This window comes from Monodelphis domestica, chromosome 4, assembly GCF_027887165.1.
Source record: "Monodelphis domestica isolate mMonDom1 chromosome 4, mMonDom1.pri, whole genome shotgun sequence".
NCBI classification, from domain to species: Eukaryota; Metazoa; Chordata; class Mammalia; order Didelphimorphia; family Didelphidae; genus Monodelphis; species Monodelphis domestica.
In genome coordinates this window covers 180,292,513-180,319,998 of record NC_077230.1, presented here as the reverse complement: position 1 = coordinate 180,319,998, position 27,486 = coordinate 180,292,513, and the positions used below count along the sequence as shown (strand labels likewise).

General features: G+C 35.4%; 1 protein-coding gene across 11 annotated transcripts in view; it reads right to left on the bottom strand.

Annotated features, from left to right (window-relative positions):
• UBR3 (ubiquitin protein ligase E3 component n-recognin 3) overlaps window positions 1–27,486 on the bottom strand; it is a 338,509-nt gene that overhangs the window by 128,020 nt on the left and 183,003 nt on the right. For all 11 annotated transcript variants that reach the window (XM_056797275.1, XM_056797273.1, XM_056797276.1 and 8 more), the window contains 2 exons: window positions 24,987–25,120; window positions 15,076–15,186 (listed from right to left, as the gene is read on the bottom strand). In XM_056797275.1, coding sequence (XP_056653253.1) covers window positions 15,076–15,186; window positions 24,987–25,120 — 245 coding nt within the window. The remainder of the gene's footprint in view (window positions 1–15,075; window positions 15,187–24,986; window positions 25,121–27,486) is intronic.

Genomic DNA, 27,486 nt, shown 5'->3' with positions numbered 1-27,486 from the left:
TAACACAACAGAAGAGTTCCAAGCATTCATAAATAAAAGAGCAGATTTGAACAGAAAATTTGAAGTCCAACCACAGAACTCAAGAGAATCATCAAAAGGTAATAAAAAAGAGGGGAAAAACAACAACAACAACAAAAAAGGTTTTTTTTAAGAGACTCAATAAGTTAAAATGATATGTATCCCTATAAGAAAAGAGGTCATTGGCAACTCTTAAAAACTGTTGCTATCACCTAAGCAGCTAGAAGATCTACAGAGGGAGCAGTGACAAACTGTATAGATGAAAGGACAAGACATAAATAGGTATATAGATATATGCATGCATAAATACGTATACATGTGTATGTGTATATATATATAAATATATATATATATACACATGACTAAAGCTAAAAAAGAAAAGAGGTTATGACTAAAAGAAATGGGAAAAGAAACAAATGGGGGTAAATTTATATGTTACAAAGAAGCTCATGGTGGGAGGGGGGAGAACATTGATACACTGGAAGGGTAAAGAGGTTGGAGATAGGAAATACTCAACTCTTACGTGCTTTGAAATTGACCCAAAGAGGGAAGAACAATCCAATCCATTGGGGCAGACAATAGATTTGCTCCCTATGGGGGAGTAGAAGGGTAAAAAACAGACTGGTGGGGAGGGAAGCAATACAAGGGAGGGAGAAGGTGGGGGGGAAATTTTAAAAAGGCTACAGGGGAAATTAAGGGAGGGAATAATAAGGGAGGGGGGTAGAAAGGGAAATACAAGGGGGACTGATTTAAAGTAAACCACTGGACTAAAAAGTGGAGCTGAAGAAGAAAGGTTAGAATTAGGGAAGGATATCAAAATGCCAGGGAGTCCACAAGTGACAGTCATAACATTGAACGTGAATGGGATGAACTCACCCATAAAACGTAGACGAATAGAAGAATGGATTAGAATCCAAAACCCTACCATATGTTGTCTCCAAGAAACACACATGAGGCGGGTAGACACCCACAAGGTCAGAATTAAAGGATAGAGTAAGACCTTCTGGGCCTCAACTGACAGAAAGAAGGCAGGAGTAACAATCATGATATCTGATAAAGGCAAAGCAAAAATAGACCTGATCAAAAGGGATAGGGAAGGTAATTATATTTTGTTAAAAAGGGCTTTAGATAATGTGGAAATATCACTAATCAACATATATGCACCAAATAATATAGCACCCAAATTTCTAATGGAGAAACTAGGAGAATTGAAGGAAGATATAGACAGTAAAACCATATTAGTGGGAGACTTGAACCAACCATTATCAAATTTAGATAAATCAAATAAAAAAATAAATAAGAAAGAGGTAAAAGAAGAAAATGAAATCTTAGAAAAATTAAATAGACATATGGAGAAAAATAAATAGGGATAAAAAGGAATACACCTTCTTTTCAGCACAATATGGCACATTCACAAAAATATATCATACACTAGGTCACAGAAACATGGCACACAAATGCAGAAAAGCAGAAATAATAAATGCAGCCTTTTCACACCACAAGGCAATAAAAATAACGATCAATAATGGTACATGGAAAACCAAATCAAAAACTAATTGGAAATTAAACAATATGATACTCCAAAATCATTTAGTTAGAGAAGAAATCATAGAAACAATTAATAATTTCATCGAGGAAAATGACAATGGCGAGACATCCTTTCAAACCTTTTGGGATGCAGCCAAAGCGGTAATCAGAGGTAAATTCATATCCCTGAGTGCATATATTAACAAACTAGGGAGAGCAGAGATCAATCAATTGGAAATGCAAATAAAAAAACTCGAAAATGACCAAATTAAAAACCCCCAGCAGACAACCAAACTAGAAATCCTAAAAATTAAGGAAGAAATTAATAAAAACAAAAGTGATAGAACTATTGATTTAATAAATAAGACAAGAAGCTGGTACTTTGAAGAAACAAACAAAATAGACAAAGTACTGGTCAATCTGGGACAAATACTGGGTCAATACTGGGACAAAAATCCACTATTCGATAAAAACTGCTGGGGAAGTTGGAAGACAGTGTGGGAGAGATTAGGAATTGATCAACACCTCAGACCCTACACCAAGATAAATTCAAAATGGGTGAAAGACTTAAACATAAAGAAGGAAACCATAAGTAAATTGGGTAAACACAGAATAGTATACATGTCACACCTTTGGGAGGGGAAAGACTTTAAAACCAAGCAAGACATAGAAAGAATCACAAAATGTAAAATAAATAATTTCAACTACATCAAATTAAAAGGCTTTTATACAAACAAAACCAATGTAACTAAAATCAGAAGGAAAACAACAAATTGGGAAAAAATCTTCATAAAAACCTCTGACAAAGGTTTAATTACTCAAATTTATAAAGAGCTATATCAATTATACAAAAAACCAAGCCATTCCCCAATTGATAAATGGGCAAGGGACATGGATAGGCAGTTTTCAGATAAAGAAATCAAAACTATTAATAAGCACATGAAGAAGTGTTCTAAATCTCTTATAATCAGAGAGATGCAAATCAAAACAATTCTGAGGTACCACCTCACACCTAGCAGATTGGCTAACAGGACAGTTAAAGAAAGTAATGAATACTGGAGGGGATGTGGCAAAGTAGGGACATTAATTCATTGCTGGTGGAGTTGTGAACTGATCCAGCCATTCTGGAGGGCAATTTGGAACTATGCACAAAGGGCGATAAAAGAATATCTACCCTTTGATCCAGCCATAGCACTGCTGGGTCTGTACCCCAAAGAGATAATGGAGAAAAAGACTTGTACAAAAATATTCATAGCTGCTCTCTTTGTGGTGGCCAAAAATTGGAAAACAAGGGGATGCCCATCAATTGGGGAATGGCTGAGCAAATTCTGGTATATGTTGGTGATGGAATACTATTGTGCAAAAAGGAATAAATAATAAAGTGGAGGAATTCCATGGAGACTGGAACGACCTCCAGGAAGTGATGCAGAGCGAGAGGAGCAGAACCAGGAGAACATTATACACAGAGACAAACACACTGTGGTATAATCGAACATAATGGACTTCTCCATTAGTGGCAGTATAATGTCCCTGAACAATCTGCAGGGATCTAGGAGAAAAAACACTATCCATAAGCAGAGGACAAACTGTGGGAGTAGAAACACCGAGGAAAAACAACTGACTGACTACAGAGGTTGAGGGGACATGACAGAGGAGAGACTCTGAACGAACACTCTAATGCAAATATTAACAACATGGCAATGGGTTCGAATCAAGAACACAAGTGATACCCAGTGGAATCATGCGTTGGCTACGGGGGGGGGGAGGGGGGGGAGGAAAAGAAAATGATCTTTGTCTTTAATGAATAATGCATGGAAATGATCAAATAAAATACTATAAAATTTAAAAAAAAAAGAATCATTGGTATACCAGAAGACTAGGACAAAACAAAAAGCCTGGACATAATACTACAGGAAATTATTCAGAAAAACTACCCTGATATTCTAGAACAAGAGGGGAAAGTGGAGATTGAAAGAATACACAGATAACCTCCTGTATTTAATCCCCAACTGACAACACCCAGGAATGTTATAGCCAAATTCAAAAACTATCAGACCAAAGAAAAGATATTACAAGCTGCCAAGAAGAAGCCATTCAGATACCACGGAAACATAGTGAGCATAACTCAAGATCTGGCAGCATCCACACTGAAGGACCGAAAGGCATGGAATATCATATTCCAGAAAGCAAGGGAACTAGGTCTACAACCAAGAATCAAATCCCCATCAAAACTGACTATATCCTTACAGGGGAAAGTATGGTCATTCAACACAATAGAAGAATTCAAAGCATTCGTAAAGAAAAGACCAGACCTGAACAGAAATTTTGATGTCCAAGCACAGAACTCAAGAGAATGATCAAAAGTTAAATTAAAAAGAGGGGGAAAATAAAAACAAAAGAAAACAACAACCAAAAAAATTTTTAAGAGACTCAATAAGTTAAAATGATATGTATCCCTATAAGAAAAGAGGTCATTGGTAATTCTTAAAAACTGTTGCTATCATCTGGGCAGCCAGAAGAATTACACTTAGAGGGAACACTGACAAACTGTATAGGATGAAAGGACAAGACATAAATAGGTATATAGATATATTCATGCATAAATACATACACATGTGTGTGTGTATACAACAAGAGCTAACAAAAAAAGAGGCTAATACTAAAAGAGATGGGAAAAGACACAAATGGGGGTAAATTTATATGTCACAAAGAAGCTCATGGCGGGAGGGGGGAGAACATCAATACACTGGAAGGGTAAAAAGGATGGAGATAGGAAATACTCAACTCTTACGTGCTTTGAAATTGACCCAAAGAGGGAAGAACAATCCAATCTATTGGGGCAGACAATAGATTTGTACCCTATAGGGGAGTATAAGGGTAAAAAACGGACTGGTGGGGAGGGAAGCAGTACAAGGGAGGGAGAGGGTGGGGGGCATTTTAAAAAGACTATAGGGGAAAATAAGGGAGGGAATAAGAAGGGAGGGGGTAGAAAGGGAAGTAAAATAAGAGTGGGAACTAGGGGAACTGATTGAAAACAAACATCATTGTAGAAGGAAATACTGAAAGAAGAAAAGGCAGGACCAGGAGTAGAAATCAAAATGCTGGAAAATACACAACTAGTAATCATAACTCTGAATGTGAATGGAATGAACTCACCCATAAAACACAAGCGAATAGCAGAGTGGATTAGAATCCAAAACCCTACCATATGCTGTGTGCAAGAAACACACAAGAGGAAGGTAGATACTGTAAACCTTAAAATTTCTTAGACTTATAAATGGTGGAAATTTCACCATTGGGAAATTTCATACTTGAAAAATTTCCTACTGATAGTACCAACCCCCTTGGCATGGGAGGATCCTTCTCCTCCCTACTTGGGACTGCTTTAGGACAGAAACCTTTTGCTGAACAATAGAAAGGGCTTTGACCTATGCTTAAGCATAGAACAGGAAGTTCTTTGAGTCATGATTGATTTTAGAATTGATACAATAGAGATACTTGGAATGACAGAACCAGGTCTTGGAACTTCCAATCTCCACCCTACTCAGGGTAACAGGATTTAGGAAGGGCTACAGCAAAAGGATCAAGATTTAATTATTTGAGAATATGACCTTCAACATACATGTGCAAAACCACACCCCTCTGGGCTGTCCTGGGTTAAGCTAGAGCCACCATTGGCACAGGGAAGACATGGACAGTGATTGGTAGATGTGAGAACTGAGGAGAGGGAACTTAGATGGTTTCCTTAAAGATGGCGGAGTCTGAGGACTGTGGGGGTTCGAGAGGTTTTGCTCTGAGAGGTTGTGCTCAGAGAAGTTTTGCTCTGAAGGAGGCTGGAGGTGGAGGCCCCTGAGACTGTTTCTCCATAGGGACTGATCTCTTTTCTTTGCCTCAGCTATCTAAGGGCTTGGGCCTTTTGGCCCAGCCTAAACAGAAGGGGTATTTAAGCCCTATTCCCTTCTCTCCCCTTTCTCTCTCTCTCTCTCTCTCTCTCTCTCTCTCTCTCTCTCTCTCTCTCTCTCTCTCTCTCTCTCTCTCTCTCTCTCTCTCTCTCTCTCTCTCATACCTTTCTTCCTCCTGTTTGTAATTAAACTCCATAAAAGGTTGACTGCTGACTTGAGTTTTCATTTAGGAATTACATAGCTGAATTCCTTGGCGACCTTAAATTGATATATATATATATGTCTTTTAAAGTGATTTCCTTGTCACAATACTCATAGGGTGAAAGTAAGAGGATGGAGCCAAACCTATTGGGCATCAACTGATAAAAAGAAGGTAGAGTCCCAATCATGATATCTGACAAAGCCAAAGTAAAACTAAATCTAGTTAAAAGAGATAGGGAAGGTAATTACATCCTGATAAAAGGCAGTATAAACAATGAGGAAATATCCGTACTCAATATGTATGCACCAAATGGCATAGCATCCAAATTTCTAAAGCAGAAACTAGAGGAGCTCAAGGACAAAATAGATAAAAAAAACTATACTACTAGGAGACCTGAACCTTCCTCTATCTGAACTAGATAAATCAAACCAAAAAATAAATAGGAAAGAGGTAAGAGAAGTGAAGGAATTCTTAGAAAAATTAGAGTTAGTAGATATGTGGAGAAAAATAAATGGGGACATAAAGGAATATACCTTCTTTTCAGCAGCACATGGTACATTCACAAAAATTGACCATATATTAGGGCACAAAAACATTGCAAACAAGTGCAAAAGGGCAGAAATAATAAATGCAACCTTCTCAGACCATAATGCAATGAAAATAATAATTAGTAAGGGTACATGGAGAGATAAATCAAAAATTAATTGGAAATTAAACACTATGATTCTCCAAAACTGGTTAGTTAAAGAACAAATCATAGAAACAATTAAAAACTTCATTGAAGAAAATTACAATGATGAGACATCCTTTCAAAACCTATGGGATGCAGCCAAAGCAGTACTCAGGGGGAAATTTATATCCTTGAGTTCATATATTAACAAATTAAGAAGGGCAGAGGTCAATGAATTGGGCATGCAAATTAAAAAACAAGAAAGTGAACAAATTAAAAATCCTCAGATGAAGACTAAATTAGAGATACTAAAAATCAAAGGAGAAATCAATAAAATTCAAAGTTGTAAATCTTAAAATTTCTCAGACTTGTGAATCTTAAAAATTCTCAGACTCTACCTTAGAACATTTGGTTTGGACCATTCCCCATTTTAAATCAATGAAGGGACTTTGGTCAGGAATTTGGGAACTCTAACATTACTCAACACATATTTAGGCATACTTTCGGGGAAGATAAAGTTGTAAACTCCTGATTGAAAAATGAAAAGTCCCCAACCCATACTTAAAAGTGAAGCAAGAACCCTTAAGCTAGGTTTATTTTTAGATCTAATATAAAGGGGTGCTAAGTACCTATGAAGATCAAATTAATCAGGCAACTTGCAAAGGACAATATTAGTCTACTCAGCTGTGAATTACTCAAAAGTTTTAGTCTACTCAGGTGTGAATTAAGAATGGTCAGTCCTTTGGAAAACATCTACTATAATTGATAGATGTAGAAATTTAGGGGAGGTGACATAGGAGAAAATTTTCTTTAAAAGGAAGGAGCTAGGGGGCAGCTGGGTAGCTCAGTGCATTGAGAGCCAGTCCTAGAGACAGAAGATCCTAGGTTCAAATCTGGCCTCAGACACTTCCCAGCTGTGTGACCCTGGGCAAGTCACTTGACCCCCATTGCATGGCCCTTACCACTCTTTCTGTCTTGGAGCCAATACACAGTATTGACTCCAAGATGGAAGGTAAGGGTTTAAAAAAAAAAAAGAAGGAGCTGGAGTGCTCTGGGATTAATTCAGCTTAGGAAGCTGAATTTGAGTCTCTCGGTGGCTGAACTTAGTTGAGTTCCTGAGCTAAACTGGAGGGTCTCTCTGAACACTATAGCTTGCTTGGAAGGATCTTGTGGTGAGTTGAAAAACGACTGACTAGTCTCTCTCTCTTAGGCTCAGGCTTTGTTGGCCTAGGCTCTTCATACTATATTTCTCTTATTCTCTCTCCTTTGTCTTAATTCCTTCATTTGTATTAATTAAAATCTCCATAAAACCCAGCTGACTTGGGTATTTCATATTTGGGAATTTTTCCCATGGTGACCAGTTTACTTTTAATATAAAATCAAGACATAAAAAAATTATCTTTACAGTTTTGGCAATTCACAGTCTTGAAAACCATATTTTTGCAGTCACAGTTTATGGCAACTGCTCTTTTATTGGTACAAAGTCAAAGAACTATTGATTTAATAAATAAGACTAGAAGCTGATACTTTGAAAAAACAAATAAAATACACAAAGTACTAGTCAGTCTAATTAAAAAAAGGAAAAAAAAACCAAATTGACACTATCGAAGATGAAAAGGGAAACCTCACCTCTAATGAAAACTAAGGCAATCAATAAAAACTACTATGTCCAATTATATGGCAACAAATATGGCAATCTAGGTGATATAGATGAATACTTACAAAAATATAAATTGCCTAGACTAAAAGAGGAAGAAATAAACTACCTAAACAACCCCATATGAGAAAAAGAAATTGAACAAGCCATCAAAGAACTCCCTAAGAAAAAATCCCCAGGTCCAGATGGATTCACAAATGAATTCTACCAAACATTCAAAAAACAACTAATCCCAATATAATACAAACTATTTGACAGAATAAGCCAAGAAGGGGTTCTACCAAATTCATTTTACAACACAAACATGGTACTGATCCCAAAGCCAGGCAGGTCAAAAACAGAGAAAGAAAACTATAGACCAATCCCCCTAAGGAACATAGATGCAAAAATCTTAAATACCATGCTAGCAAAAAGTCTACAGCAAATCATCACAAGGGTTATCCACTATGATCAGGCAGGATTCATACCAGGAATGCAAGGATGGTTCAATATTAGGAAAACCATCCACATAATTGACCATATTAACAAGTAAACCAACAAAAATCACATGATTATCTCAATAGATGCAGAAAAAGCATTTGATAAAATACAACACCCATTCCTATTGAAATCACTAGAAAATATAGGAATAGAAGGGTCTTTCCTAAAAATAATAAACAGTATATATCTAAAACCATCAGCAAACATCATCTGCAATGGGGATAAATTAGAAGCCTTCCCAATAAGATCAGGAGTAAAACAAGGATGGCCACTATCACCTTTATTATTTAATATTGTACTAGAAACACTAACAATAATAATTAGAGAAGAAAAAGAAATTGAAGGTATTAAAATTGGCAATGAGGAGTCCAAGCAGTCACTCTTTGAGGATATGATGATTTACTTAAAGAATCCTAGAGAATCAACCAAAAAGCTCGTCAAAATAATCAACAACTTTAGCAAAGTTGCAGGATACAAAATAAACCCGCAAAAGTCATCAGCATTTCTATATATCTCCAATCCATCTCAGCAGCAAGAAGTAGATAGAGAAATTCCATTTAAAGTCACCCGAGACAATATAAAATACTTATGAATCTATCTGCCGAGACAAACACAGGAACTATATGAACACAACTACAAAATACTCTCCACACAATTAAAATGAGACTTGAGCAATTGGAAAAACATTAACTGCTCATGGGTAGGATGAGCCAATATAATAAAAATGACCATCCTACCCAAACTTATTTACTTATTTAGTGCCATACCCATCGAACTACCAAAAAACTTATTTACTGAATTAGAGAAAACCATAACAAAGTTCATTTGGAAGAACAAAGGATCAAGGATATCCAAAGAAATAATGAAAAAAAAATACAAAGGAAGGTGGCATTGCAGTCCCAGATCTCAAACTATATTAAAAAGCAGTGGTCATCAAAACAATTTGGTACTGCCTAAGAGACAGAAAGGAGGATCAGTGAAATAGACTTGGGGTAAATGACCTCAACAAGACAGTCTATGACAAACCCAAAGACCCCAGCTTTTGGGACAAAAATCCACTACGCGACAAAAATTGCTGGGAAAATTGGAAGACAGCGTGGGAGAGGTTAGGTTTGGATCAACACTTCATACCCTACACCAAGATAAACTCAGAATGGGCGAATGACTTGAATATAAAGAACGAAACTATAAGTAAATTAGGCGAACACAGAATAATATACATATCAGACCTTTGGGAAGGGAGCAATTTCAAAACCAAGCAAGACTTAGAAAGAGTTACAAAATGTAAAATAAATAATTTTGACTACATCAAATTAAAAAGGTTTTCTACAAACAAAACCAATGTAACTAAAATTAGAAGGGAAGCAACAAATTGTGAAACAATCTTCATAACAAAAACCTCTGATAAAGCTCTAATTACTCAAATTTATAAAGAGTTAAATCAGTTGTACAAAAAATCAAGCCATTCTCCAATTGAAAAATGGGCAAGGGATATGAATAGGCAGTTTTCAGTTAAAGAAATGAATACTATTCATAAGCACATGAAATGTTCTAAATCTCTTATAATCAGAGAAATGCAAATCAAAACAACTCTGAGGTATCACCTCATACCTAGCAGATTGGCCAACATGACAGCAAAAGGAAAGTAATGAATGCTGGAGGGGATGTGGCAAAGTGGGGACACTAATTCATTGCTAGTGGATTTGTGAATTGATCCAACCCATTCTGGAGGGCAATTTGAAACTTTGCTCAAAGAGCTTTAAAAGACTGTCTGCCCTTTGATCCAGCCATAGCACTGCTGGGTTTGTGCCCCAAAGAGATAAGGAAAAAGACTTGTACAAGAATATTCATAGCTGCACTCTTTGTGGTGGCAAAAAATTGGAAAATGAGGGGATGCCCTTCAATTGGGGAATGGCTGAACAAATGATGGTATATGTTGGTGATGGAATACTATTGTGCTAAAAGGAATAATAAAGTGGAGGAATTCCATGGAGACTGGAACAACCTCCAGGATGTGATGCAGAGTGAAAGGAGCAGAACCAGGAGAACATTGTACACAGAGACTGAGACACTGTGGTACAATCGAATGTAATGGACTTCTCCATTAATGGCAATGCAATGTCCCTGAACAATCTGCAGGGATCTATGAGAAAAAACACTATCCACAAGCAGAGGACAAACTGTGGGAGTAAAAACACCAAGGAAAGGCAACTGCTTGACTACAGGGATGGAGGGGATATGATTGAGGAGAGACTCTAAATGAACACCCTAATACAAAAACCAATAACATGGAAATGAGTTCGGATCAAGGACACATGTGATTCCCAGTGGAATTGCGCATCAGCTAGGGAAGGGGTGGAGGGAGGGATGGGGAGGAAAAGAAAATGATCTCTATTTCCAATGAATATTGTATAAAAATGACCAAATCAAATAATGTTTAAAAACTAAAAAAAAGAATAGACAGGTAATTTCACAGTGGTGAGAGGTCCAGTTGTGAATTTTAGATTTCTCTACCCTACTTAGTCTAACAAAATCAATGTCTTGTGAACTTTAAATTACTCCACCCTAGTTAGATCTTACTTTATGGTGAAGATAGAATTATAATCTCCTGATTGAACAATGAAGGTACTTAGTTCTTACTTTATAGTGAAGCTAGAACTTTAAGTTAAATCTATTTTTAGATCTTAATACAAAAAGGTGTTAAGTAACTATAAAGGGTAAATTAATCACAAAAAGGTCAAGTAACTAACAAAAGGTGAACTTAACAAAGAAGTGTTAAGTAACTCAAAAGATATAATCTAATCAAAGAAGATAAGAACTAAAGAATAGGCACTTAGGAGGGGACATAAGGGTAAAAGGTATTATTATTTATATTTGGCTCATTTCTGCTCTCTGGGACCTTTTAGCAGGGGAGATTTGGCTAGTGGCAGCATGCTGGGCCTTTCGGCATCTTGATGTGACTACAAGCTATTGTCCAGTTTGGTGGTGAGTTTCTGGCTGAGTTTTTTCTCCTTTACTTTCCAAACTTATCCTCTTAGAAGCCTCTAATCTCCTTCAGAGACCTAGCAGAGGAAATCTTGAACTCCCCCTGGCACAGGCCAGGTGGGAGAAAATCTATACCCTCTTCCCTCTTTCTCTTTAAATCCTTCCCTCTATATTAATTAAAATTACCATAAATTTCCAGGCTGCCTTGGGTATTTTATTTGGGATTTTTTCCTTAGCAACCAATTAATTTAGATTTTAAGTCACAACCCTAAAATTACCTTTACACAGTGGAGAAAGAAGTGATTCACCTTAACTACAATGCTGACAACTACCAAACTGTCATTGTATACCTAAGGCAGGGGCAGACAAATCTATCATTTGTTTTCCTAGATTCCACTACATTCTGATGCATATAACAGTTACTTAATAAACTCTTTATTTGATACTGCCACCCAAGGATAGATAAGAGTTAAAAAACAAAAAAATACTGCAATAACCCTAATGGCCATCCCACAAGATTTTTGGCACATGTTTCACAAGACTACATATGCTGACAGATGTTGTGTCATAGTTACATTCACCAAAAATCTTGAATGATCCTTGTGGCCCATCACTGAATCATTAGACCTCTCAACGAGACTCACAGAAGTCTAGAGATTTAGTCTCTTGTCAGTATAGTTTCTGTGCCTTCTAGAAGGATAGACATTTCCAAAAAGCAACATCGCTTTTGGATTTCTCTGAACCCTCTTCATCATACCTTTTCCCTAAAAGGAAACTCATCACTCATCTCATTATCTTAAAAGATTGAAACACCCTGATACTCACCTCTCATCTGTAACCTCTGCCTCAACAACTGGATCCTCTAATTACAGGATAGTCTTGGACTCTTGGCACCTCTATTTAAGAAAGGAGCTGAGCACAGACTTCTTATTTCCTGTCAGCCACCCTGATTTTTGGATTTCCTTAAATTCCTCTATCCAGCCCCTAGGCTAGATACCTTAACCCCCTTCTCCCTTTTCACCTTCCTTTTGAATACTATTTCCCCCCCCCATCAGACAGTGATCTCCTTGAGAATAGGGCCTTTTTTTAAACTTGTATTTGTATTCCCTGTGCTTAGCACAATGCCTGACAAAAAGTAGGCACTTAATAAATGTTTAATGATTGATAGATGAGAAACTGAGGTTGAGTTTCTGCAAAGTTTATAATCTGTAGTAGGGCCTATTCAAGGGTGACAAATTCATTGGCAGTCTAAAATTTTTTTAGCATATCTGCCCAAATCTATTAATGTTTGGAAATTTAACTGATAGCAAAGGTGAAAAATAATGTCCAATATATTTAGCAATGATTAAGGTAAAAGTAATTAAAATGTTCCATATTCTTATGAGTGAAAAATGATTAAGGTGCTATGTTTCTTTGAGATAAAGTCTCTACACACACACACACACACACACACACACACACACACACACACACACACACACGTTTTTGTTTTTCATGCCTTGGATCAACTAGAAAAAATACAGATTTAGATAAGAAATGAATGATGGATAATGTGGTCTGTAAGAGGACAGTTCCCATGGTGGCAATAGATACAATGGTCTTCCATAATAAGTTTCCAGAGATAGAAACATAACAGGATAAGGGCTAAGGTAAAATATTTCTTCAGGTCACTTAATGTGTCTTCCTACTGTGATAATTAAAATGTTTGGGAGCAAGGGAAATATATTATATATATATATATATATATATATATATATATATATATATATATATATATATATATCAATTATGACCGCTGAAATATGTTTTCTACTGTGTCTTGGTTTTATATAAATATAAGATGGTCGCCAGGGAATATATTCCCAATTTATGAATATGCCCAAGCCAACTGGATTTTATAGAGAAATTTAATTTATAATACACTGATTAATCAATAGAAAAAGAGAGAAAGTAAGAAAGGAATAAGAATGAATAAATCAGTCAGTTGGTTTTATCACTCACCCAAGATCTCTCTAGGTAAGGCTTCTCATGCCAACCTCAGGCTCCACCTTCAAGAGAGCCTCCTTTCAAGAAATGTTTCCAGAGAATTCTCCTCCTTCAGAGCCAGGCTTCTCTCCTGGTCCTCCAACCCCCCAACCTCCTCAGTCCTCGCTATCTTTAAGGACACCATCTCAGTTCCCTCCCCTCAGTTCTCACATCTACCAATCACTGTCCATGTCTCCCCTGTGCCAATGGTGGCTCTAGCTTAACCCAGGACCACCCAGAGGTCTGTGGCTTTGCACATGTCTGTTGAAGGTCATATTCTCAAATAATTAAATCTTGATCTTTGCTGCAGCCCTTCCTAAATCCTGTTACTCTAAGTAGGGTGGAGATTGTATTTTCCAAGACCTGGTTCTGTCATTCCAAGTATCTCTATTGTATCAATTCTAAAATCAATCATGACTCAAAGAACTTCCTGTTCTATGCTTAAGCATAGGTCAAAGCCCTTTCCATTGTTTAGCAAAAGGTTTCTGTCCTAAAGTGATCTTAAGTAGGGAGGAGAAGGACCCTCCCATGCCAAGGATTTTCACATTCCAATAGAGTTCTTACTATCAGTAGGAAATTTTTTCCAAGTATGAAATTTCCCAATGGTGAAATTTCCAACATTTATAAGTCTAAGAAATTTTAAGGTTTACACTACTCAAAAATCTATTGCAAAGTCATGAGGACTTATGGCAAGTGAGTAAGAGGAGCCAATAAGAGAACCCATAGACCATACAATGGGAGTATTCCTCATCAATATAAGGAATACAGTGTCTTAGCTGAAATTGAATTCCTCATGCTATATAAAATGTATCCCTATAAATAGATTCTTTGCCATTATATTATACATCCCCAAATCCCTGTCTCTTCTTTATAAAACTGACATTTCTTCAAATTTGTTAACTACCTGATGCCACTCAATGAATTGGTTACTATTATTATTATTATTTTCTCTATATTATGAGTTGAGAAAACAGAGGCTCACATAGATTAAGTGACTTTCCCATGGTCACACAGCTAGTCAATAGGCAGAATTGAAATTCAAAAAGTTGGCAAATAAAAATAATAAAACTTCTAATCTACAACTTGAAGAACTTTCAATCAACCAATGTGATTTTATATGTCAATCATATTATTTGACTACTGATATTGTTATTATCCAGATTTTACCATCACTCTGGATCCATGATGTATTCAGTAAAATTATTTATTCATACAAGTCAGCTGATAACAAGAAAGATAGGTTTTATGACTCAGCCTTATGAACGACAACATTCTTTAACAAAACCTCCTTCTTGGTCGAGTTATTTTAATTTATATGAATAGCTTAGGTGTGATCTTCACCCAAAGGATTGGAGACCAACCCTGAAGAGCAGGAATTTAAATAGAATCAACTTCATTCTGTTCAATAAATGTTAGTTAAGCATCTCCTCTTTGCACAGCTCTGCAAAGACAAAATAAAACTGTTCCATTTCAACCCTACACAACTGTTTGAAAGCTGCCAAGGCAATTGCTGTGGTTATTAAACATAAAGAAAATATCTTGAAACTTCTTTGGCTTTAAATGAAAAACAATATTATAAAATTTTTTTGTTTTTTTCTAAAGAACTTACCCGTAATGATTCCATGTATGATTTATGGCAATCTATGTGCAATGTATGTCCACAAGTTTGCACATAAACACCTCCTTCCCAGCCAATTGATACAGCTTGGAGACAGGAACTCTTAGAAATTAAGCAAAATATAGCAAGTTGTAAAAATATGTATTCATATAGCTTTACATTTACATATATTTGTACTTATATAAAACAAACTACATACTTCTTTACTGCTTTAGAATTATATTTTTGAGGTAGAAAGTAACATATAACTAATCTCAAGGTAATCTCTCTTTAAAGTGAAATACTTTAATTTTAGCTCACAAGCTTTTGTGATTATTAAAATTATGAACACATATATTTTGTGAAACTATCACAACTCCATAAAAATTAACATCTAAACCATAAATATATAATAGTTAATTGTAAACGACAAATTATATAGCTTTAATTTCTTTATTAGGCATATATAGCAAAGCCCCCCACCCTTACTCAAAGATACATAGCAGACAACCCTGGCTTTCTAAAAAAAAAAAAAGCCAAGAATCAAGAAATAAGCAGGGGGAAAAAGATCACTGTCCAGTCAAAATGTTTGTTAACATTTTCTCATAGAAGTTCTGTACTTTATTCATATGAGAATCTTTTAAGCCCTCACTAAAGAGTCTACTAACTCTTCCTTTGGAACAATCCTAAAAAGTTTACTAATAGGGTTTCCCAATTTATAGCAGATTAAAAGCTGAGCACATCAGTATAACAAACCTAGCACAATAATGTTCTGTTAATTCTTAAGTCATCAAGATCAAATTATATCATGTTTTGCTTAACAAGGCTGTAAATTGACTCATGCATTGTCAAAAAACTTTAATCAAAATTGGTTACTTTTTTTTTTAATTGCCATAAAGGAGTAAGCCTTGGATTATCCAGAAAATTCACTTATACAGGAAAAAACTTCACTCTAGGCCAGGTGAAAGATATATAACTCTACTTTTTCATATTTTTTACTATAAGTCAACAGTTCTATTAGTTCACTGAGACATAGTGCCCTTATTATGAATATATTTAACATATAATAGAATCCAACTTATATTAAACACAGAAGAACAAAGAAAAAAGTTTGTTTTCTAGCACATACTTCTCTTTTAACTCTCACCTACTGTCTGAGTATAAATTCTAAGATAGAAGAGCAGCAAGGGCTAGACAATCAGGGTTAAGTGACTTTCCCAAGGGTCACACAGCTAGGAAGTACTCAAGGACACATTTGAACCCTGCCAATTTTAGGCTTGATGCTCTAGCCATTGAACTACCTAGCTTCCCCTATATTTGCTTCTCTCAATAAGTTGTTAAGATCTGCTGTCATGTTAAAAGAATAAACAGTGCCCTGCTATTTCACATCTGTTTAAAAGTGACAATGGTAGCTAGGTGTTAGTAAAGTCCTTGGCCTGGAGTCAGGAGGACCTGAGTTCAAATATATCCTCAGATACTTCCTAGCACTGTAACCCTGGAAAAATTACTGAACCACTGCCTATTTCAGTTTCCTCAACTAGAAAATTGGGATTTGAATAACACTTAATTTAAGGATTACTGTGAGGATCAAATGAGAAAACATTTGTAAAGAACTTTGCGCAGTGCCTGACACATAACAAGCATTTAATGAAATGCTTATTCCTTTCTCTTAACAGAGCCCAAAAAATACAAAATATAATTCTCCTTTCTGTTCTTTTTTTTTTTTTTGGTATACTGGAATGTTCATGTTGAAATTTGTTAGGCTCAATAAAAAAATACAAGAAAGAAAAATAAAATTAACATCTCTGATATATAATTTTTTTAAAGGACATGTGGCACAGCAGGATACCTCAATGAAATCAGGATGAAAAATCTAAGAATGATATGGAGCAAGCTTAAAAATAAGATTTTCTTTTGAAAATTAATTTATAAGGAAGGAAGAAAAATTATGCAATATTAAATGAAAGAAAATTAATTACCTCTTACATCCAAAGTACTCTATGATAACAAAATATGAGTTATATTATATTGATCAACTCATTCTCAAAAAGTGTTACCTAATTTTCAACTGAAAAGCAAGACTTATTTTTCTTTTCTTACTCTAAAGAAAGAAAGAAAAATAATAGGCATGATAGCAGGAGATAAAATGAGTAGAGAGTGACTTTGGGGGCAGATTTAAAGATATACATGAGCACAAATCAAATAGGCACAGTAGATAAAGTGGCTTTCTACTGTTTGCAAATCAGAAAAACTACAGGAGGTTGGCTTGTCTTCCCTTTACATTTCAAAACTGCTTTGAAGTACCAGCTGATCTGAGTGTTAGGATCATTTTAGAAAGTATAACACTTAGTAATATAATGAAAATTCCATTTTGTTTGGCACTGCATTCTAAAAATAGAACTAATTTTATTTTTTTTAAACTAGTTAAGAACAAAATACCAACTTGTTTATTATCTTTAAAAATTGCTGTTGGGTACTCTATTAGAACCTCTAAATCCAACAGTAGTTGGAGTCAGTAAACAGGAAGTCTTGAACTTTTGTACAAATTGAAATATTCCTACTTTTTCACAAAAGGTGGCCTTCCTAAATGACTGTAAATTCTTTTTTTTTTAAATATATTTTATTTGATCATTTCCAAGCATTATTCGTTAAAGACATAGATCATTTTCTTTTCCTCCCCCCCACCCCCCATAGCCGACGCGTAAGTCCACTGGGCATTAGATGTTTTCTTGATTTGAACCCATTGCTTTGTTGATAGTATTTGCATTAGAGTGTTCATTTAGAGTCTATCCTCTGTCATGTCCCCTCAACCTCTGTATTCAGGCAGTTGCTTTTTCTCGGTGTTTCCACTCCCATAGTTTATCCTTTGCTTATGAATGGTGTTTTTTTTCTCCTGGATCCCTGCAAGTTGTTCAGGGACATTACACCGCCACTAATGGAGAAGTCCATTACGTTCGATTATACCACAGTGTATTAGTCTCTGTGTACAATGTTCTCCTGGTTCTGCTCCTCTCGCTCTGCATCACTTCCTGGAGGTTGTTCCAGTCTCCATGGAACTTCTCCACTTTATTATTCCTTTTAGCACAATAGTACTCCATCACCAACATATACCACAGTTTGTTCAGCCATTCCCCAATTGATGGGCATCCCTCGTTTTCCAGTTTTGGGCCACCACAAAGAGCGCAGCTATGAATATTTTTGTACAAGTCTTTGTGTCCATTATCTCTTTGGGGTACAGACCCAGCAGTGCTATGGCTGGGTCAAAGGGTAGATATTCTTTTGTCGCCCTTTGGGCATAGTTCCAAATTGCCCTCCAGAATGGTTGGATCAGTTCACAACTCCACCAGCAATGAATTAATGTCCCCACTTTGCCACATCCCCTCCAGCATTCATTACTTTCCTTTGCTGTTATGTTAGCCAATCTGCTAGGTGTGAGGTGATACCTCAGAGTTGTTTTGATTTGCATCTCTCTGATTATAAGAGATGTAGAACACTTCTTCATGTGCTTGTTAATAGTTTTGATTTCTTTATCTGAGAACTGCCTATCCATTTCCCTTGCCCATTTATCAATTGGAGAATGGCTTGATTTTTTGTACAATTGATTTAGCTCATTATAAATATGAGTAATTAAACCTTTGTTAGAGGTTTCTATGAAGATTTTTTTCCCAATTTGTTGTTTCCCTTCTGATTTTAGTTATATTGGTTTTGTTTGTACAAAAGCTTTTTAGTTTGATGTAGTCAAAATTATTTATTTTACATTTTGTGATTCTTTCTATATCTTGCTTGGTTTTAAAGCCTTTCCCCTCCCAAAGGTCTGACATGTATACTATTCTGTGTTTACCCAATTTACTTATGGTTTCCTTCTTTATGTTTAAGTCACTCACCCATTTTGAATTTATCTTGGTGTAGGGTGTGAGGTGTTGATCTATTCCTAGTCTCTCCCACACTGTCTTCCAATTTTCCCAGCAGTTTTTATCGAATAGTGGATTTTTGTCCCAAAAGCTGGGATCTTTGGGTTTATCGTATACTGTCTTGCTGAGGTCGCTTTCCCCCAGTCTATTCCACTGATCTTCCTTTCTGTTTCTTAGCCAGTACCAAATTGTTTTGATGACTGCTGCTTTGTAATATAGTTTTAGGTCAGGGACTGCAAGGCCCCCATCATATGTGTTTTTTTTCATTATTTCCCTGGATATCCTTGATCTTTTGTTCTTCCAAATGAACTTTGTTATGGTTTTTTCTAAATCAGTGAAGAAGTATTTTGGTAGTTCAATGGGTATGGCACTAAATAGATAAATAAGTTTGGGTAGGATGGTCATTTTTATTATATTGGCTCGTCCTATCCATGAGCAGTTAATGTTTTTCCATTTGTTCAAGTCTAGTTTTAGTTGTGTGGCGAGTGTTTTGTAGTTGTGTTCATATAGTTCCTGTGTTTGTCTTGGGAGATAGATTCCTAGGTATTTTATTTTGTCTAAGGTGATTTTGAATGGGATTTCTCTTTCTAGTTCTTGCTGCTGAGCTGTGTTGGAGATATATAGAAAAGCTGATGATTTATGTGGGTTTATTTTGTATCCTGCAACTTTGCTAAAGTTGTTGATTATTTCAATTAGCTTTTTGGTTGAATCTCTAGGATTCTTTAAGTAGACCATCATGTCATCCGCAAAGAGTGATAACTTGGTCTCCTCCTTGCCTATTTTGATGCCTTCAATTCCTTTATCTTCTCTAATTGCTACTGCTAGTGTTTCTAGTACAATGTCAAATAGTAGAGGTGATAATGGGCATCCTTGTTTCACTCCTGATCTTATTGGGAATGCATCTAGTTTATCCCCATTGCATGACTGTAAATTCTTACATGAGAAATGTATGCAATTGAGCTTTAAGGAAAAAAGATTTTAAAAATACATATAATAATTTTAGGATTAAGTAACTGGAGTCCCTTCTTTGCATTCTAGCTAAAAAGTATTTGAGCTACCCAAAACTCAACACATCCTGAGCCTCATTCATTCAATAAATGTCAAACAACTACTATGTGCAAGCTCTTTAGGGGACTACAAGAGAAATATGGCATACTTCCTGTCTTCTAGCAATTTACAAGTTAGTTGGAGTGTCAAGACATGCACAAAGTTAAATAAAAATTCAAGGCAATATTAAAATGATCTGACAATAAAGTGAGTAGCATAGGCATTATGTGCTAAAGGACTTCTGAAAAGAGAAAGATCAGTGATAGGCCTTGGCAAAATTTTGCCAGATTTTTGTCAAGGAAGTGGTACATCAGTTAAAACCTTAGGAATGGATAATATTTGGAAGAAAGAAAGAGAGCAAAGATAATGCAGATAGAGCATATGATAAAAGGTTTGATGATGGCAATAAACACAGCATTTTAGGGACAGAGAAGACACTGTTCATCCTTTTTTAGGCCGGGGCAACTAAGAAAGTCATACATCCTAGCCAACAAAAACAAAAGGATATATTAAACACTTACTATGTATAAGGCAACAAAAATAGAAAGAAAAAATGAAAAATATTTCCTAACCTCAAGAAACTTACATTCTACTGGAGAGATGCAACATTTACATGGATGGCACAAAATAATTTGAAGAGAGAAAAAAATACTAACCACTAGAGGGATCAGAAAAGGTTTCCCATAGGAAGGAGCATCTGAGTTAAATCTTGAAGAAAGGGAAAGAGAAGATGGAGTACTTTTCAGGCATGCAGGATAGCCTATGCAAATGCACAAAGGAAGAACTTAGAATGAATGCCAAGTTCATCAAATAATAGGAAGGCCAATTTGGCTGAAACACTGGGTTTCAGTGTTTCAGAAAGGGAATAATAATATGAACTAAGTCTGCAGAGGTAAGCTGGTGGAGTCAGATTGTGAAGATTTTAAAATAGTTTGTTTTTATTCTAGGGGCAACAAAAATCCCCTAAAAATTCTTGAAATGGTCAGAAAGAATTGCACTTTAAGGTTATTTTGGAAATCAAGTAGAGAAAGAATTGGAGAAAGAGGCAGCCTGGAAGCAAAGAGACCATTTAGTAAGCTACTGCAAAAGTCCTGGCAAAATCGGATGAGGGACTTAAACTACAAGACTAGAAATTAGTAAAAAGAAAGAAAAAAAATAAGATAGACACTATAGATGTAGACTTGCTAAGATTTGGTAAACTAATTGGATATAAGGTGAGAGAGGGAGGAATCAATTCCAAGGTGATAAACCTGAGTGATAAGAAGGATACTGGTACCCTTAACAAAAATAGGGATTTTTGGAGGAAGGGTAGATTGTAGGGGAAAGATAACAAGGTCTGTTGGGACAATTTAAGTTTTAAAATATATATAGGTATTTTGGTAAAAATAATTAAGTCCCAAAGACGTAAGCCGCAGAAAGCTCACCTCTAAGTACAATTCTGAGTAGTCCTGTTCAAGAAACCTCCTTAGGATTTCTAAAACATTATGGAAAAAAAATTCTACTCCACTCAGAAATTTAAGAAAGCTTTACTATGTTTAATGCAATCACAAAGGCAAAATCCCCATCTAGGAAATTCTCTTCCATTAAAAATAGTATTAGCATTGCTAGACTTAGACAATGAGGGAAGTTGCTTGATGATTCATATTTGTGACCGGGATTTTGTTCTCCTTCCCACTCCTACCCTCTGAATCAGAGGAAGCAGAAGAGAAAATAAAATTCTAATTGAAAATAATTAAATTTTATTTTTAATAAAAGAATCATTCAGTCAAATACATCTACAAAACTTTCTCTTGCTTGACAACATTCCTAACATATTCCTGAAAGGGCCTCTTCCTGTAAAAAAGTTTTGCCAAGGTCACACATACGCAAGCCACATGATAAGAGACTGTCCCATAAGTAAGGATGTGAAGAATCAAACAACCAAAAGATGTCAAAGCAAAGATCAAAGAGGGAATATCTCCTATGCCTTCACCAATTAAAATACCAGAAAACCCAAAGCTAAAATCAAGAAACAAAATTCAGAGATAGCACCTCAAAAAAGGAATATAAAATAATAGAGGTATCCAATTAGATCCATACTATTTTTTTTTTTTTAGACATACATGTAATTACACAGGTCCAAGAGATGCAGCCCCTGAGGAAGGGAAATAGCAAATAGTTGGGGGGAAAACCAGCTGCACTTCAACCAGTTGTGGCACATGTACTTGTAGGTATCACTGAATAAAAACAGAACCAAGGGCAGGTAAGAGTGTTCATGGTATGTTCTGCACTTCACTCATTCTGGCAAAGCTTGAAACAGTTGTCTACTCTACACTCAGGTAATATGAATTAGAATCTAAAAACTCCAAAATTACTGCACATTCAAGTAGCTATAGAATCAAGGGTTTAAGTCTAGGGGATGGCCTTAGTAAACTGCTTCTTCATCAGAAACTACATCAAAACAGTAAAGAATAGAGGTTTGGGAAAACAGAATAGGGGAGAAGAGGGAGATCACAATGGAGAGCTTCTATTTTCTCAGTAAATATAAGGAGAGACACTCTGCTAAAATGTGAAGAAAAAAGGATAATAAAGGAGGCTTAAGAAATGAACAAAATGACAAAATGTTTGGAACAACTATTGTGAAGTGTGCAATAGTCAATAAGCAATGAAAGAGAAAGCTATGCAGAAACAAGTGATAAATGACATCTCCATAAGAGTTTCATTTTGACACCATACTTATTATTTCTATCAGTAATTCTTCTGTATTCTATGGTCCTGGATAGTTGCCTGAGGCACTTAAGTGGTGCTATGTTAGTTATATACTGAAGCAAAATTTTAATATTTTAATCTAAGTCTCCTGATTCCTCTTTTCCTATAAGACTGCTTGGACACCATTTTCTCCAAAAAGTCTTTCTTGATCCCCTCAACTGCTAGCGTCCTCCCTCCCAAACTGCTCTGTCTTTATATTTATTAATTTATTATTTATTCTACATGTATATTTGTGTATATTTACATACATACACACACATATATATAAGTAATTTTTTAAAAATACGTTCTTGTCTTCTCCATTATAAGTCCATTTTTGATACAGATTAATTTGTACTTAAATCCCCAGCATCTAGCAGAGTGCTTGGCACACAGTGTATATTTAATTCTTGTTGAATAGCTGATTTTTACCTACTATACCACACTAATTCTATAAATGCACAGTTACACTACTGCATATGGATTAAGGTACCTGCTTCTCTTTATTTACACCTTACTAATATCTCACATTTATCAGTTCAGACTATGCTTCCATAGTTCACCAGGCTCCAGGGAATCATGAAGAACAGAAAACACCAGAGTCTTGATGTGCCTTTACAAAATCAAGACTTCGATACAGGCACATTATTCCTTGTTATTCCCTCTTGGTTTTTCCATTTTTTTTTACTCATTCCCTTCTTCTTAGAAGTGTCCCCCCTCTTTGCCAAAGTTAATATTTCCATGCATACCTCTGACCCCATTCCCTAAATCTATTAGGCACTTAGTAAATAAGAAATTGCCTCTCCATTTTTTTCTTCTACAATAAAAATGGGGATGTGGGGGATGGGAAGAAGGGTAGCTGGGTGGCTCAGTGGATTGAGAGCCACGCCTAAAGACAGGAGGTCATAGGTTCAAAGCTGCCCTCAGACACTTCCCAGCTGTGTGACCCTGGGTAAGTCACTTGACCTCCTTTGCCAAGCCCTTACGGCTCTTCTGCCTTGGAACCAATACAAAGTATTGATTCTAGGATAGAAGGTAAGGGTTTAAAAAATAAAAATAAAAATGTGAGGATTTTTGGAGTTTTTTCAATGCCAGGTATATAAAATTCATAATAATAAAAATAACACTTGTATACACTTTAATGGCATTTCAGCTTACAGAGCACATTAGACCTCATTTGACTTTCACAAAGTTAAGAAGGGCTGGCATCATTTCTAGTTTATTTCTAAGAATATGAGGTTCAGAAAAGTTGCCTTGACCTTTGACTTGTCCATGGGTACATAGTAGACAACAATAGTACTAGAATTTGGACCTTCCAAATTCTTTATCAAAACTCTTTATACTATATTATATTGCCTCTCATTTACTACAGTCTTCTTTAGGAGAAAGAGCAAGATTATTCTTGGTCTACCTCATCGCTATTTCTGCTCACTAATGGTCAGTACTGTAAAATGACCCCTTTTCTAGTACTCCTCTAACAGCCAGCAGTCCATTAGCTCAAATCATAATAGGTATAGGACTAAGAGCAGGAGACTTCTAGTCTTCTGAAATCTAATAAAAGAATAATTTCCGATAGCAGGCTAGCAACAAGTTTATTATGACAAATTCTAATATTTTGAACCTTGATTATAATAACCAAATTAAATGTACAGAATAATTTCAATATAATAGGGTATGTATCACCCCCCCCCATATATTTCAGAAGTCACAGGACACTGGCTAAAGAACTTGCTACAATTATTTCCTCTACCATTATGAATGTTTTACTATTGCAAAACAACCAGTAACAAAAAAAAACTAACAGGGACATAGGTAGACAACCATCAGTGCAACCGGTGAGTGCTAGAGATTTTAGGGTCTTCAGTATAGACTACATTTACAAATCTATATTCTATATGAATGTATATTAAATATCATCGTAATGAGTCCTATTCTATATTTTTAAGACAACTAAAAAGAACTAAAAAGTTTTTTAAATATCCAAATTATCTATCTAAAAGGTATTTCCCTCAAAATTTTTATCATGTATTACCTTAATATCTGAAACATCTATTTTAATAGGAAACTTTCATAAAATATAAAATAGTCCACATTTAAAAAAATAAACTTCTAGATTTCATAACAGCATGCCATTTTATGATGCAAACAAGAAATATAAAATCATATTTTAATGGGACTGGGAAGAAGATTCACCAATTTAGAAGTCAGGAGTTCTAATCAATTATAATATATACTTACATCCTTAAAGAAACGCTGTAATAATGAAAGCCTCACATCATGTACTGCCGCACACGTATCCCAGGGGTAGATCTGCTCCTCTTCAGTGGTTGGCAGCTTCTTTGGCTCAGTGCTATTTCGGCACTGCCCTAAGACTACAAACAAAAAAGGAAGTGGGGAGAAATAAAGAAAATCATAGAACCGATAAAATTTACTAAAGGAAACTAGAATTATTAACATATATAATAATTTTATGTATATATTATATGTAACACATTATATATGACATCATAATAAAAACTCCATTTCCCCTTACCCCTATCCCCAAATAAAGGTTTGTTAGAAATACTTCTAAAATTAAAATTATGAAAAAAGTTGTATCTCTGTTTATTACCTAGGGACTATATGTACTTATACCCTCAATACTTAAAGGTTCTGTGCGGTTTTGTCATTACTGATACACCCTTCACTGTCTTTTTAATATGGGATTTATTAATTGCTATGGATGGAAAATCTATCACCCTGAAACCAACTTCCTAGTGATAAACTCTTCAAACTTAGCTAGACAGGTCCTCATGTGACAAACACAGAAAATACTGCTCAGCCCATATGCAAAGTTTTGACCTTATACTCCAAATATCACCAATATGCTGAGGCCACCATAAGGCATCACATTTAGAACACAGTTAGTGTAAGTAAAATGCAATTTTTTTTTTACTTTTCCTTTTTGTAAAAAATGCTAAAACTATAATTTAATCTGTAATATACATAATTTGTATCAAAGGATTCAGAAATAGTGAGAATACAAGTATATGTTAATATATGTTGCTAAGATTGTTCTCTATCAGAGCTATCAGAGTCAGTCCAAAAGTATAGCAACCACAAGCCTTGGCCTGAAGCACTGGACTTCCAGGTGAATTCATAGCAGCTCCAGTAAGAAGAAAGTGAAAGCAGATAGCAGCTGGAAAACCCAGGACAATTAACATCAGCATGTTAAACACAATTACTGTCAGCAAATGGTAGAACACAGTAAATCCTTTCCCCTTCCCAGGTTAAATTCCTCAGGAAGTTTTTTGAACTTCTAGGAAATCTCTTCTCGGCCATACTTTGATTTATTGATCATTGTTTGTTCATTTTAGCCAGATCTCATATATGTAAAAATGTTAGTGGTAGAAGGAAGAGGAAGGTCCTACACAGTATCCTTTACCCTATTCCACACACATTCCTAACCCTGACTTCTTTAAAAAAAAAAACTGATTATCTCCATATAAACACAAAAGTTATTCTGTCCTTTCAAGAGTGATAATATTCTGTATTGATCTACTCCTTGAAAAAGCACTTTATACTCTCAACAATTTTGAGCCCAATGAAACTACAAATTTATTGTGTAACTAGAAAAGCTCAAATTGAAATGCAAGATACCATATTGTACAGTAGTTCTATTCAAATAAATGAACTTTGGAGGCAATGCTCATTAACACTAGGAATGAAATTCTCAACTTGTGCATTTCTATTTATTCAGGAAATGGGCTCCCAGTAAAACTGATTACAGCTAAGGATTTAGATATTTTCTCCTGTCTTTGGTTCAATCCCTAAAGAAACTGGGAAAATAAGGTCAATAATGAAAGGCAATATGGTATTGAAGAGAGTGTCAGTCTTGGAATCATAAAGATCTGAGTTCAAGACACAATAGTAGTATGATTAACTACATTGTTTAAGCCATCAGTTTCATCTATAAAGGATGATGATAATACCTTTTCTATTTATCTTACAGTGTTGTTATGAGGAATTCACTTTGTAAACCAAGTATTACATGAATATATTTTTGTTATTTAAGAAATATCTATGTATGTATATAGCTATAGCTAAATCTATAAGTAGCTAATAAAAAGAATCTTGGGGGGGGGGGTCCTTAATCACAAACCAGTACATTAGTAAAATGAAATGACTTAAAAGAATAAGTTAGTATCCAAGAGCTTATTTTACTTATCCTATAAAGATTTTTAAAAGTAATATTTTAGGGGGCAGCTGGGTGGTCCAGTGGATTGAGTGCCAGGCCAGATTTGAACCCAGGAACTCCCATCTCTATGCCTGGCTCTCTCTTCAAACCAACCATCTCAGAAAAGGTTCAGGAAGAGTACTTAAATGTTAATCTTCAAGCATTATATAATCTAAGCCAAATGACCCTTCCTAGAAGTAATAATTTGAACAGATTTTCTTATAATTAGGAGTTAGAAGAAATATCATTATCTCCAAATATATCTGGGGAGGAGGATAGTAAAGAATACTTACTAGGGAAGAATGTTAAAAAAATGCTTCAAGTTGTTTTTTTTTTAAACTACAGCTTTAGAAACATGAGGAATCAAAAATGCCTATAACTCTATAACATGCACAGCTTCTACTTGAATTCCACAATAGGAATGTTGGGACATCACCTGCATATGAAAATTGATACAACCTACCTTTGATAAAAGAGAATATGTAGCATTCTGAAAAGATACTGGACATAAAGATTTAAAGA